The sequence below is a fragment of the Limanda limanda genome, chromosome 5 (assembly GCF_963576545.1).
Source record: "Limanda limanda chromosome 5, fLimLim1.1, whole genome shotgun sequence".
Classification (NCBI taxonomy): Eukaryota; Metazoa; Chordata; class Actinopteri; order Pleuronectiformes; family Pleuronectidae; genus Limanda; species Limanda limanda.
Genome location: NC_083640.1, coordinates 4,105,964 through 4,121,442, shown reverse-complemented (window position 1 = coordinate 4,121,442; position 15,479 = coordinate 4,105,964). Strand labels below are relative to the sequence as shown.

General features: G+C 42.9%; 2 protein-coding genes across 2 annotated transcripts; both read right to left on the bottom strand.

Annotated features, from left to right (window-relative positions):
• Positions 1–1,081: 1,081 nt before the first annotated feature.
• Positions 1,082–5,994, bottom strand: LOC133001775 (palmitoyltransferase ZDHHC12-B-like). Its single transcript, XM_061071462.1, has 5 exons — positions 5,627–5,994; positions 4,770–4,903; positions 3,773–3,865; positions 2,392–2,558; positions 1,082–1,517 (listed from the first exon to the last, which is right to left on the bottom strand). The coding sequence occupies exons 1-5, from the start codon at positions 5,721–5,723 to the stop codon at positions 1,202–1,204; spliced, it is 807 nt and encodes a 268-aa protein (XP_060927445.1). The 5' UTR covers positions 5,724–5,994; the 3' UTR covers positions 1,082–1,201.
• Positions 5,995–7,214: 1,220 nt separating this feature from the next.
• slc25a25a (solute carrier family 25 member 25a) lies at positions 7,215–14,631 on the bottom strand. The gene is made up of 10 exons (XM_061071264.1): positions 14,407–14,631; positions 12,468–12,594; positions 12,261–12,348; positions 12,053–12,164; positions 10,873–11,031; positions 9,936–10,088; positions 9,745–9,852; positions 9,465–9,632; positions 9,098–9,248; positions 7,215–8,593 (listed from the first exon to the last, which is right to left on the bottom strand). Exons 1-10 carry the CDS (start codon positions 14,566–14,568, stop codon positions 8,409–8,411), a joined length of 1,413 nt encoding a protein of 470 aa, XP_060927247.1. The 5' UTR covers positions 14,569–14,631; the 3' UTR covers positions 7,215–8,408.
• Between the last annotated feature and the right edge of the window lie 848 nt (positions 14,632–15,479).

Here is a 15,479-nt window from a genome sequence, read left to right as displayed (position 1 = left end):
TAATAGTAAGAGATATCTGTATTTTCAACTTAGCAAATCGTATTCTGTGATAGAGAGCTGTGATGATGTCAGTGCAATAATAGAGGAAGAGGAGGAGGAAGATGAAGAGGAAGATGAGCCCTCTTATTGTGTAGAAGGGTAGAAAAAGATCTTTCAGTTTCCAGTTGGTTGTTGTGGATGAAGGAAGGTTTGAGGATTTAAAGGAAACCACTGCTTCATTCACAAAAAGAGTAACATATCATTTAATATAACACAAAATTATATTGGTAAATTTACTTTAGTATACTGTACTAATTATATATATATATCATAAAATATATTTCATAAAATACTTTATTTTACTGACAGATAACGGTAAGTTTTAATGTAATCAGTGTTTTTGCTGCTGATTGGAGATTCTGTGTTTCAAACCGATGAACAAATTACACACTCGGCTCTTTAATACATGGAAATATCTCTTGAACTGCTTTCCTCAGAATGGACCTTTTAGAATAAAGAGCCTCAACGTGGAACAGTTTCCATTCAAACAGGACTGAAGAGAGTTTATTTGTCTTTCTCTGAAATGTTAGTCGATACAGAAGTTGAACCATTTTTCATTTAATTACAGAAGAATCTCGATGATTTAAACTCAAATAAAACAACCAGGTTCTAAATGAGTGCAGCATCTAATGCTCGCGGCTCCAATTCCATGATCACAACCAAATTACGTAGATGTTTATCGGAAATATACGATTAATTTTACATATATATGAGCGATAGTATGACAAATACAGGACGCGTCAAATAAAGTGACTAAAGTTTCTTAATTGTTGTTGAGTTGTGGAGGCAATTCTGAAAATGTATCCAAGCTGCAAGTTGCTCTTCAGTCCAGAATGTCCCCTCGTGTCCATGTGTCCTGCTGACGTGCCCATGAGCAGGACGCTGAACCGTCCAACGACAACCAACAGGCGCCGGTTCAGCTGCTGTAGCACTTTACGTTAATGCTGCTGAATGTTACATGTTACTTGTGTGTCAGTTCTGTATTAATGTGTAAACGCATCCTGACCTGGACTGTCAGTGTGTGCAGATGTAATCTATTACATGTGTATCATCAGTGTTTTAATGTGCTCTCGTTGTCAATAAATACAAAATCGTACAAATACCGTAGAAACAATTGTAAAATATTTGGCTCCATCTGGTAGTTGAGTTATCAAAAGAAGAGTCAGGCTGGATTCAGAGTGTTTCTCTTGTAGACCTGCTCCCACATCACCGTCCTGCAGATGCAGAAGAAATCCAGCAGGTTGCAGAAGAAGCCGCGGTCGAACGGGTTCTCCTCGCACTCGCAGTTCTTCAGGTACGAGATCCGGTGGCGCGACATGAACTCCCAGGTGGTGCAGTTGATGGAGGCCAGGTAGAGGTGGCAGCCCAGCAGCAGCGAGGCCACCACGGAGAAAACCCCCACCACCAGCAGCGCCGCCAGCAGGAACCCGTTCACCCGGAACCACAGCTCCCACGTGACGCCGGGCGAAATCCCCGACCTGAAAGATTCACACGATAGATTCACACGTTCACATCAGCAACAATCAAATGGTTTTTTAAGGCTCAGGCAATTAAGATCTTAGATTTGATTCGATTCGATTTGACATCTGATTTAAAATCTGATTCAACAACTTTGGAGCACCTTGTTCCACTTGCTTGTTTTCTAAATTCATTCTAATTGTATTTTACCTGGAGTTCAATCAATCAATCAATCAAATTGTATTTGTATAGCCCATATTCACAAATCACAATTTGTCTCATAGGGCTTTAACATGGTGTGGCATCCTCTGTCCTTAACCCTCAACAAGAGTCAGGACAAACTACTAAAAACCCTTTTAACAGGTAAAAATACGTAGAAACCTCAGAGAGACACATGTGAGGATCCGTCTCCCAGGACGGACACAAGTGCAATAGATGTCAAGTGTAGGAAAACATCATCAGGATTAAAGTTTTTAGCAGCATCGATGAGGGTAAACATTTTGAAGGATAACTTCAATACTATATGTCAAGCAGTCCTTCTGCAATCATAGTCTCTGGTCAGCAGCCAGCAAGATCACGATCCAGTTAATTTCCTCCCTGTTACTGAAGTGCTTGATCTTCTTAAAATCTCCTTTTCCATTCACTTAAAGGTCAAATTTAAAATCCTGTCTTTTCTCTATTGTTGATGTTTCTTCACCGGCTGGTCTCACAGCCTCTTCTGTCTACTTTATCAAACGTTTAACAGAGTCTGTCAATTCCCTGGCTTTCTCCAAATCTCAACTGTTACCTAATCTGTCAGAATGTGGGAGAGATAAATCTGCAGCACAGAGTTTACAGTCGCCACATGAAAAACTTCGAAGTCAGGCTGAACGTTGTGATATCTCAGAGACGTACAGAGCGATGTGCAGAGCCCACAGCAGAGCCAGCAGCTGCACCAGCAGGTAGACGATGAACCAGCGGTGGTTCCGCTCCCCCACACAGTTCTCGATCCAGGGACAGTGGTGGTCGAAGCGCCGGACGCAGTGCTGACACGTCTGACAGTGCTTCGCTCTCATTGGTTGCTGCGCGAGACAGAGAAAGAGAGAGAAACACAACTTAGTTCAATTCTGTGTCTGCATTTTATCAAACTGCGGAAAAAAAGTAAAGCTCTGAACTTGAGCAAAATGTAAATATATAAAACTACTATATAAAAATTCTTGTGAGGTCACTGTGACCTTTGACCAACAAAATCTCATCAGTTAATCTGTTTCTAAAGATTCTCTAAAAGCGTTCATGAGATAACATTTTCACAATAGGACAAACTGTTGCTTAAACTGAGGCATAAAAATCCTTCACTTTTACTCAAAAAAAGCTAAAAACTAGATAAATAGTTAGTTTATTGATTCATAATAATTTAATTATCATTAAACACTACTGATGAAATTTCTTTCGACTTAAATAAAGCTCCAGATGTTGTTTAAGGGTAAAACCCTCCCGATAATAATCATAACCACAAAACGCATTTTCTACTCGTATGCTTTCCTGAATCAAGCTAAAATATATGGCTTGAATATATATATAAAGTGTGATGATGTCACCAGGTCATTGCATGATGTCATCGCTCTAGAAACTTCCCACAGACGCCAGAATAAAAAGAACGAGAAGTTGAAAGAAAGAAAAGAGAGAGAGAGGTCTGGAACGAGTTGAGTGCTTCAGAGTTGGAATGGTTGAAATTGGTCTAAATCCCAAAATTAGGATTAAGATGAAGAAACTATGATGATGTGAAAGTAGTGTAACTGCTGAGTCAAAATTCACACAGATAATCTGTCAGCTGAAGACGTATAATCTGAGTATTATTCCCCTATTATTTCCTTGAATGGAAATGCACTGGTGGCATTTTTAAGAGTGTGACTTTAAATTCCTGAAATCCTTACATTTTAAATTGTTCACCGTGACACAGAGTTAAAATTCCATTCATGACCATGGAAATAGACGTTTTATAAAAAGAAAAACTTGCACGTAACTACACACGAGAAAGAACACTTCTGTTGATTCACGACCGGTTGCACTGATTTGAATCGACAATGTGGTGATAAGATGTTCCATCGAGCTGATTGTGATTGGGTTTTTGCCAAAATTGCAAAATACTCAAATACAAATTGAAACAGATCAAGATAATAAAACATTTCGAAAGCCCCAAAATAAATAATAAATGAATCGGTTTAAGGGAAGTTGTGTTAATGACAAACTTGTATGCAGATTCAGATGTTGTGTTGCGTTTGCAGCGGCTGGTTACCTGCAGAAGACAGTATCCACAGCGCCGCAGCCGGGGGGGGGTCGAAGTCTGAGGAATCATTGATTCCATTTCCTCATTTGAACCTTCCACCCCCTGCAGGACATAGAGGGATGTGGGTCACGAGTATACAGACAAGTACACACGTACACACACCTACGCACACCTACACACGTACACACACCTGCACACACCTAGACACGAACACACGTACACATCTACACACACCTACACACGTACACACACCTAGACACGAACACACGTACACACCTACACACACACCTACACACCTACACACACACCTACACACCTACACACCTACACACCTACACACACACCTACACACCTACACACACACCTACACACCTACACACACACCTACACACACACCTACACACCTACACACATACACACATACACACACCTACACACATACACACACCTACTCACGTACACACACCTGCACACACCTAGACACGAACACACGTACACACCTACACAAACACACGCAGGTGATGCCAGGAGAAGGTTGTTGATATTGGAGAAACGTGAATCTACAGACACTTGCGGCTAAAGACAAGAAACTCAAGCAGGTCCCACTGTGCAGGTGGATGGGGATTTACATTATGAATTTCCTTATTAACGCATGTAAAGAAAGTTATACATGAAAAACATTTGACCAATGATTGATAACTAATGATTAACACTCTCAAATAAATACAGATTATAAAAGACAAGTGGGGAATTAATGTTCCTGCAGAAAACATCTTACAATCATTAATTTATGGAAGGAATTATTTTGTCTTTAATAACAAACACATCAGACGTGTCAGAGAGAGAGAGAGAGAGAGAGAGAGAGAGAGAGAGAGAGAGAGAGAAAGTGTGGATCCCTTGATGTTGATCAAACACATCAGCCGATCAATTAATCAATTAACAAACAAGCGCCCATATCTTTTTACATCGGCGTGATGACGCGAGTCTTTCTGTCGGTTTCTCGTACCTTGACGGCGTCGGTGAGAACGAATCCAGGATCCATGAGAGAAACAGCGAAGTATAAGAGCACGGACATCACGACCAGGAAGAAGAAGAGGAGCGGCAGCAGCAGCTCCCCTCGCTCCTCACACCTCCGCAGATCTACACACACACACACACACACACACACACACACACACACACACACACACACACACACACACACACACACACACACACACACACACACAGTTAAGTGTTTCAAACCACATATGTAAAGAAAAGTCATGTACTTCACGTACCATTAATGTAAAATGAAATCTAACCTACAGATGGATGATGATATTACATAGAGACAGTCAGACAAGTTCTATAATTGTTGGAGGGAAACTTTAATATTTCAAATTTCAAATATTCCCAGTGTTTGGTTGTTGTGGTATTTTCTATTATTCTTTGTTTGAGATTAAAAACCTCTTTTTACCAGAGACCTGGTTAAGAATGGCAGAAACACCGTAAAAGTAATTAACAGACAAACATTTAGATGAAAAACATTCAAACGCGATCATATAAATAATAAAGATAATTGAGGGTCAAAGGGAAAATAAGTAAACAAAGCTTCTTTCCCCAGTTTCTATTAAATACTGGACATATTTCCTCCTGGAAACCATTATTCAAATGGCAGAAAACCATGTTTCTTGGCTATAAATTAAACTAAGATTGCCATTAGTTGATTTATAAATTGTTTTATTTGTTAGATGATGATCTGTGTTTTGATTTAGCAGCTTAAACTGTCAAATATACAGTAAACACTAGGAGTATCCATGTGAAGCACAAGTATAGCATCTAAGCTAGCTACTGGTTTTACCCCAGTTTGAAGGGACTTACCAGTGTCGTGCAGGAACAGGATGAGGGTCGTGACCCAGGTAAGCAGCGTGTGACCGGCCCGAACCAGGACCCCGGTCCGAAACATGCTCTGCACCATTTCACCCACATGTACAACTGGGGAGCTAACTGGTGAGCTAACTGGTGAGCTAACTGGGGAGCTAACTGGGGAGCTAACTCTGTAGCATCGCTAGCTGCCCTTTAACAACGCAGGGGAGAAGTCTGGGGAAATGAAACATGGATTTGAACTGTGCTAGTGAAACACACATTAGTTTAATAACGTCACTGTGGAGCTAGTTACTGAAGTTAGTGCGTATTTCATTCACTTGTTTTAAATCTGGGTTTGTTGTGTCGCTCCTGGAGCCGCCACTTCCGTGTTATGGTACGGCAAACAGCGAGGGACAAACCGAGCGGGGAAACGCAAACGACCTATAGAACTGAATTTAATGTTGTTTTCCTGCGTCGCTGTTACATAACAACACTTTACATCCTCTGATTAATCCCAGTCATTAAACTATCATGCTGAGCTGCATATATAAGAACCAGTTATAATCCCCATCATTGCATAATGTCATAAATACTGTAAATAATGCCATAAATACTCAAGGTCACAATGTAATCATACAGTTTCCCTGGAATAATATTACGTGACTCAGTCCTTGTTTGTGAGTTTACTCCAAAGTACAGTGAGTTAATCTGTCACTGATCTCCTCTCTGCCCGGGACCAGTTCAGGAAGAAGGTGAAACTGTTCTCAAGACAGTTTCATCTAACCCTCACTTGTTTTGAGTAAAACATTATAGGAAATACCAGAGACATTAATAAGACAGGTATGAAATCATTTCAGAAATATTTGAATTGGGAAACTGACAATCTTACCAATTGGTGTTTCTCTTTCCCTGTAGATAATCAGACGAGGAATGTAAACTAATAAAAACTGTAGAATGGTTTATGGGGAATATATATATTAAGATGACTGGAAGGATCATCATTAAGTAGATGTGTACAAAGGCAGTAATCTTATCATATTGTGCTTATGGGAGAATGTGTAGGGAAGAGCTTTGTGGGGGTGTTTCACAGTTAAGGATGAAAACTGAGTCCACGATCCTCAGACATTTACTCCTGTAGATTGAAAAACTGTAAAACTCACATTATTTTCAGACTGTTTTAAAGTGGCTGCTGATGTGTCACCATCCAGTCTGCTTGGTTCCAGGGGGAGAAATAAAATTAAATGTGGTTGTAAGGAGCTCGTTAGATGAATCTTTGACAACAATCTGCAGAAAGTCCTGCTTCAATTCCACTTCCGTTTTAATCACCTGATGTGTACATGAGGAAAATACCCTGTGACATCTGCATTCAAGTTCCCAGAAACGGCAGATTAGCAGAACTGGCAGTTGAGAAATAAAGTGCGTTTAATAACTGAACTAAAAGCTGCTTCGGGCGGATTTCCTCTGGTCGATGTGGTTAGAGTGAAACTCTGCTCTCAGTCATCTCTGATACTTTGACAATGATCTGCTGTGTCCAGGTTATAACAGAACATCCAGCTCTCTCATATTTAATCCATTTTAAAAAGGAAAAACACCCAACAAGACATCTGACAAAATTGCATTTATTTGCATGAAAATGGTCCATTAAAACACTTTTAAAACATGAGACAATTCAAATCTTAATACCTGGATTGAAGTGACATTCTTTCAGAGGCTGTTACAGCTTTGATTAAAGTGCATTCGTTGCTCATCCTTTTCAAGCCCTTGTTTTTCCGAGTAGAAAAGTGAAACAAGAATCTAGTGTCCTCTTCTGTGTATATATTAAACAATAACCCGCCCTTAAACCTGAGGTGAACATTGAAACATATTCTTTTTTCTCAAAAGGGCACAAACAAATCTCCACACATTAACAGACATAACCTGAAGCTGTTTGAGCATCTAGAACTTCGTCAGCCACAGCGAAACAAGTACAAGTTCAAACCCCTGTTTTCAACAGTGCACCAGACAACTATTTAGTGTTGTAAGTCACAAGTTAAGGCCGTTGTCTGGTGCTCAGTTCCCACCTTAAACACAATCACACTGCATTTAAAAAAAATAAATGTTCTCCATTGCACATTTGAGTCTTCAGACGGAAAACACTAAAGAACCGGCTCGCTCGGCAATAAAATAAAAAACAATAAATACAGGATTGGGTGGAAATAAATACTCCAAAGTCATTCAGAAAGTCATGTCATCCATCCATTCATGCAGGAAAGAGGTGTAGGGAGAGCAAACTCACATGTGCAAAATCTTCTCATTAAGTGACACTTAGAAATACTCTGTTTGCCTTGAACACTAAATATTCTTTTTTAACTCAAGTGATTCTGCTGGTGATGCTTTTTTAACTCAAAAGACTGAAACACCAGAACATGAAAGAGAAGTAAAAGTGGACATTTGGTACAAAAACGGCAAATGGAAGACAGAGCGAACACATTTGGTCCTCGACTTACAGTCACTCATCCTCCTCGTGGTTCAGCTCCACCACACGACCTCTTAAAACATAAATAGCAGCAGTCACAGTCCCGACAACTTGAGCTCATAGAGTCCATATCCTCCACTTTGGCCTTTTCTTTTCACACGTCAGCGGACATTCACAGAATGAGGAGGCCCCATGAATCCCCAGAGAGACCAGAAGGTCCCGGGATTCCCTGGCATTCACCGTGGGAGAGGGGGTGGGTGGCCTTTGTCACTTATCAGGTGACCTTCACTTGTTTGGGTAAGGGGCACATGTCATTTGAGCCTTTAGAGTCACATGATGGTGTCAGCGTGATTTGACTCCCAGCTGGGTCTTCAGGTGCTCGTACACGACGTAGCTGATGGAGACGGCGGGGATGACTTTGAGGAAGTTGGGGGCCAGGCCTCGGTACAGCCCGGTCGGACCCTCACTTTTCAGAATCTGTCTGAAGAGACCCGTCATGGTCACCTTCTGGCCGCCCTCGGTCGCTGCTGTAGAACATAATGAAGAAGATATGTATTTATTAATAATGCAGTGATTAAATAAAGATTTAAGAGCATCCTGGTTCGTCCTTCGTTTAAAAAACTCTCCACACTTAAACCTGAGCTTCAATTGATTAATATGTTTCAGGTCCTCAAATGTTTGATATTTTATTTATTTACTTTTTAACTGTGGGTCGCACAAAACGAGGTGTCTGTGTGTTGGAGTCACACTTTAAGATGCTGAGTCACTTAAATTAAAACCTCTTTATTGGTCAATACCTCTATGAATCATGTCCTCCACCCATGATATGAATGATGTGAATGTTGTGAATGCTACTCCCCAGTTAGGTGTAGTCCTTCTCTACATCTCCTTTTCAAATAAACTTGAACAATATAAAAATGCGTTTGTGCATTTTCCTTCCATTCTTAGTTAAAGCAGTATATTTTTTTAGGATATTAATTTGGTTAATTTAACACCTGCACACTGACACATCTCAGGATTGAAGGCCTCACCTTGTGCTTGCATGCGTGTTCGGACCAGAGCCAGAGGATAACTGGCGAGCTGACCGCACGTGCTGGACACGGTGCCGCAGCCGAGGAGGACCAGGACGCCGGGATCGGTGCTGTTGGCGCCGTACTTCTCTATGTAGCTGTTCTTCAGCGTCTGAGAAGGAACAAGATGGAGAAATGTTGACATGCTTGTTTGGCTGCAGTTGCATTCCATCGGATGGTGTTATGTAAACCCGTCCAGTGACAATCAGGGTGTGTGTGGAGTTCATTCTCAGGGTGATAAAGTGGGAACAAAACAAGTATAATCAGGCTGGAACAGTACAGACACAATCTGAGGGGTCATAGGGTCAGTACGCTTGTGACTGCTCACCTCATAAATGGCCAGGTCGATGCCTGCGTAGGGGATGACGCCGAGCATGTTGGGGATGAAGCCTTTATAAAACGCACCGAGTCCTTCTCTCCGAAAAATCTGCTTGGCACAGTCAGAGATTCCAGAGTACTGCCCGGTGTTCCTCAGAACCAGACGGGTTTTCAGGACCTGGAGACAGAACCAGAGGAGAAAACGTTTAATGCGACGCTAGAGTTTTGAGAAACACGGTTCCCTAATTGCCCTTCGGCATAAGAGCAGCTGCAGTTAAAGTGGCGCTCACCTCCATGGGGTAGATGGCGCTCTGGGCCATCACTCCTGCCAGAGACCCGGCAACAAATCGCTCCACGATGCTCAGGGTCTGCTTATCGCTGCCGATCAAATGTTTAATCTGAGGAAATAGAGAAGGAATTAGCGAACGGGCGACTAAAGTGGTTTTAAATCCCTGGTTTGCAGATAAGTGCAATTCCGTACCTGCTCGTACGCCATGAACTTGAGCGCAGTCTCTGGGGCGATTTTGATGATGTTCAGGCCGTTGCCTCGCCACAAAGACCTCATCCCGCCCTCTTTGATCATCTGCATCATTCCGCTCATGATGCACATGTTGTTGGTTCGAGTTCCATAAACCTAAGAAGAATGGGATTTGTTAGATTAAAACATTGAAACAGGAAATCAACTGCTCTATTCTGAATTTACAAGCAGGTAAAATAAAATTGGAAATTAAAATTTTGGGGTCAATTAGACACGAAGGCCAAGATTTATTTGACCTTTAAAACCTGGGTCGAAACCGTTTAATCTATGATGGGACAGAGACTAAAACGTACAAGTCAAGCATCTATAGGGCTCCAAGTCGACGGGATTGTTCCAAAGTCGACATGCCAGATAGCGAATGACGTAAATGAGCCATGGACACAGATCCAGAATCTGCACACTCCGACCTTCTGTGCATTGATGACGGTTGAGATTACGCAGCAGAAGGAGCGGTCAGAGGTTTCCCAACGTGGCCCCGGACTCTGAGCCCTCGCTCTGTTAGACATTAACTTATTTATTGGCTTCAGGCAACGCAAGCTGAGGCAACTCTGCTTTGGACTTGGAGCACTAATCGTTTCACCTGCTGCCGCTAAGAAAGACTTCCAGGAGAATCTCCTTCTCATTTAAAAATCAGTTTTTAACTCGCAGGATTAGGAATAAATAATAAAGTAGGTTTTAGACTTGATGGTTGTGAACGAGGTCATGTGACCCCCGAGCTGGAGATAATTTTCTGCTGCTGCAAATGGTGAGCAAGATAAGAGTTTCCTCCTCTCACAAAGTACACCCCCCCTTGTTCAGAGCCAATATATTACTCAGCGTTTGGTTCTAGTTAATTCGATTTGACCTTTGATTTCACCGGGTTTGGATGTGGGCGTCTTACCTGCATCATGACCTTGACTCGGTCCAGGGGAGCCGTGCACGTCCTGGAAACGGCTCCAGCTCCTCCGCCCGCGACCAGGTGCCGCCACCACATTCCAGTCCGTTTCTCCTCAATGGTGAAGTCGTCAGGCACCATCAGGTTCTCGCCCACATCGAACATCTGCAGGGAAGACAGACAGGGAGGTTTAGAGACACAGTAGATTGAGATATGACCGACAGACCACAGAGGGAGAGGTCACATGGAATTCTCTTTCTTAACTGGCACTTGTCGGTAAAGACACCACATGCACACTACAGTAGTTGACCAGTAGCCACAGTACGGGTCAAACTGGGTGGCCCTCACCAACCGCCATGTTTGTTTTCACACATACCGCAGTATAGATCAGGACTTAATTGACCTCAGTGGTTAATCACAGATAATCACCGCCCGGCTTAGAAATCGGAGCCATGCAGATTATAAATGAGGCTCTTTGGGCGAAGGTCAAAAGACAAGAGTCTGCAAGGAGATGAACTTGAAATTGATCTACACCAGGAACACGAGGCAGGCTGACCAGTGGATCTACTTAAACCAGCAGATGTGGATATGTGCCATAAGTTTGTGGTGGGAACCCGTAACCACAGAGAATTAAACATGTTTTTTCCAAAGTGAAACGGTCCCGCAGCTCACATTACATCATAAATTTTTGCCTTTAGTTTGACCTGCTGGGTTTGGAAACTCCAGCTTCCCTCTTGGCCCGGGTTCATTCCGCCAGTGTCTCATTTACACCAAGCAGAGGCTGTGAGGCTCATTAGAGGCACAGCGTCGAAATAACTTGTACAAAACCCAAGATCACAGCGTTCTCCTGAGGGAGCTGCGCTACATCGGTTCTGCCTCCACCCGCTGCTCCCTTTTACATAACAGCCAGACAAACAGGCAAATCCTCCCGACATAATCCTTCCAGAATGGGAGCAATTCCTCGCATGTCCTTAATGGAGCTTAATTACTGACGCAGGATGTTTGCTGACGCCGCTTCTCAATTGACCTCTTCCCCTCCGACCGACAGAAGATGCAACATCTTACGCATGTTGATAAGTTCCAGATTGAGAGAAACAATCATCAGATGCCTTAAGACCCATATCAAATAAAAGAATGTGTGAAAATGTACATAACAAAAGTGGGAGGTTCTGTCTTTCAAACTCACCGTGGAGCGTTTCCAGTAGAGGATGATCTCAGGAATGTTCTCCGCCTTCTCCACCGTCATGTAGTTGCTCCAGTCTTCACTACAGATAGTTATCATCCCGTTCTTATCCATGCTAACAAAGAAACAGAAAAAACACCAAACTAAGACTGGAGACTCTACTTAATACAATCCAAACTTTCAGCAGAGGAAACAGATGAAAAAAAATCACCTTTTAAGGGCTTTGTCTGCGTGCTGCAAGGAGACGTGAACCCCGAGGTCGTGGAGGGACTGCATGAACTCTCTGGCGTCTACGTGGCCTGAAAAGAGACAAAAGCAAAAAGATGTGAGATCAAAGGCAACTCATACTGAAAGTGATCAACTGACACAAACTGAAATAAAACCGAAACCTCAGCACATAACAGCAGCAGCCACTTACCAGCATTGTTCCGGTCGACGCTTTGCACCACCAGTTTCAGGTCCTTCTCGTAGTCCTGCAGATAGTGAACAAACTCCTCAAAGTCCAGCTGTCCATCCGGGTCTTTTTCTTCCCCTGTGAAGGTTTTCTGTGAGGATCAAAGGACACAGGCAGTGAGACAAGGCCCTTCTGGTTGATCGGGTAACAGAACAGAGCAGAGATTTAATAATAATAATAAAGATTTCTTTTTTTATTGAAGCATGTAAGTGGTGGGGCATTAATGCTACACTGCACAAACCCATCAAAACAGGTTAACAGTCAACTTCTGAAATGTGCTCCATGTACAATATGCAGCTGAAAGTCCTGCAGTTCTGAACACGACACTGTTCCCTGGCTCCTGTTTCACGACTCCACAGGACGGTTCCCTGACCCGTCTGCCAAGTCACAGCGCACCTGATGTGCTTGAATGACGCACGTCCCTCCAGCACCCAGTAGGGTATTAGGTAGTATCACCCGCTTCTATCTTTGACCTCAACCACAGGCCCCCACCTGCCAACTGCTGTAATCTCATTAAAGACCTCAGATGTCAGGCGTCCCGAGCTATAACGAGACTGAGGACAACCGGCATTCCTCCGGCCCACTGGCCAGAGCCGACACCGGACCCTCCGGCCCCCCCGAGGGCAGGCACATGACAGCGTAATGAAACCCTGCCTCCACCAAACTACCTGGCAGAATTCATGTACATGGCCCTTGCAGCAGGGTAGTGGTAGAGAGGGAAACCTGTGTCCAGTGTTTGTACAAGACTGGTGTAGCTGCTCTGCAGAAAACAACTGTGACTCAAGATGCTAAGAGAAGCTGTCACACTAAAAGTAATGTTTCAAATAAGACAGTTTCATCATCTCCAAGGCCATAAGACTTTTAAACTCCTCCAATCAGTCATAATTCCACCATCTCTGCACCTTAGCATATTTGCACCATTGCACTATTGTTTTCTTCAGGTGTATATATATATATTTTAGATTTGTATATTTTATTTCTATTTAGATTTGAATATAGTTTTATTTTATTTTTTTAATATTCTGAGCATTGCCATAAGAGGGCCTGTGATCCAAACATTTAATTGCAAGCGACTGCTTAAATGTCATCGTTGTGCATATGACAATAAACTCTTACTGATAATTCTCACTTTGACTTTTAATGTAAACATCAGAAAATCTGACAGGTCTGCTTCTCATTGACCACAGATGGAGCCTGAGTCAGAGTCCAGAGCTTTAAGATCGACTGCTCCTGGTTTCAGAGAAGTGCATGTGCAGGTTTTAGTAACAATAATTATTAATTTAATTATTGAAGTTTACACACTAGAGCAGAATTAATGAGATTTGGTGGGAAAATGCTGCAGCTACTCAGGTTACAATCTCTCGCATAAGTGTTTCCTTTGTCACATAAAATTCCTCAAGTGAAACACATTCGAGTTTCTGACTTTTAGCACAAGTCCTTTTTGATTAAATATCTTATTTACATCCTTTGAAGAGACGTTTTTTAACTGGAGCAGCGTCCAGATTGAAATGAATGACTCGTAGCGACACTTCCTCTTCAGGGAGGAACTTCACCCAATGAATGGCGCCGGTTCCTTTGAAGTTTAGAAAACCCACTGAACGCAGGAAAAAGCCTTCGATCTCAATAGAAACTCCCAGTTAACTGAAAGTTGATCCAATATTGACAGTTTACAGTTTTTATAAAAAGTGGTAAAGTCGCTCGTAGCTTGTTTTCTCAGAAAGCCGGTCCCCTGTATGTGAGGCCTAGTCGTAAGGCTTGTTAGCTCCCGGTGCTAACGCGGTGCTAATCCGTCCTGAGCCCGGGGACAAGCGACCTACTGACTGGATCAAAACAACAACTGACCCCTGATCCCCAACCAGCGAGCCCACAGGTTCGATTCCCACATGTTTCCTTTCTTCCTCACCTGTCTCCACCGCTGGTAGCTGGAGAACTCCTGGGAGGGCAGCAGCACGCTGAGCCGGTTGAACACGGACTTGAGCTCCGAGGGGAGGCCGTCGGACTCGAAGTATTCCACCGCCACCGGGTCGCGGTCGGCCACGGGGACGTAGAGGCACAGGCCGAGCATGGTGACGCCGGGAGAAGGGAGCTGAAAGCCGGGTAAAGAAAGCGAGCGGCGCGGCGTGGGTCTCCCGATGGGATCGAATGAGAAGCCGGCAGAGGAAAAGCCGGTTAACCATGCCGGCAGGACACGCCCCTTCCCGGAATACTGACACGTCACTGGCTGCCCCGCCGGCCACGTCGACGTCATTTTACTACTGACCAATCGCTGAGCTCGCCCATTCAACCGGCTCGGTTCGGCGGGACGGCCACGCCCCCTGTGGACGTGGGAGATTGGCTGACGATTCAATGCCTTTGTGGAATCGTCGACCAATCCCGTGTCGTCTTTCATCCCCCGCGTCGAGGATTGACCAATCCTGGGAGGTCTTTCATTCAAACTGCGGCTGAGGCCAAGATCAAGCGCAGGAGGCTGTAAATAAATAAATAAACAAATACAACAACAGCAGAGAGAAAAAACAACAACAACAATACAACTACTACTACCAATACTATTAATAATAATAATCATCATCATCATCATCATCATCATCATCATCATCATCATCATCATCATCATCATCATCATCATCATCATCATCATCATCATCATCATCATCATCATCATCATTAGCAATACAAAATAAACGAATGTATTCTTTGTGCTCTTTTTGTGTACGTCTGTATTTTTATGATGTGTATGGGTTGTGTGTGACAACTGTTTACAAACCAACTGGCCCCTCGGGGACAGTAAAGACGACCTTAACCTTAACTTAATCTTCATTCTACTTTGTTATTTTTTCATTCTTCGTTGAGTGAGTTTGTATTTGTTATTTTTACGAGTTTTTCTTTGTTAGTATTGAGATGTGCTTTATAAATAAAGATGTGATTTATTATTATTAAATAAACAGGCCGCTGGGAAATGCAGTAAATCCATAAACA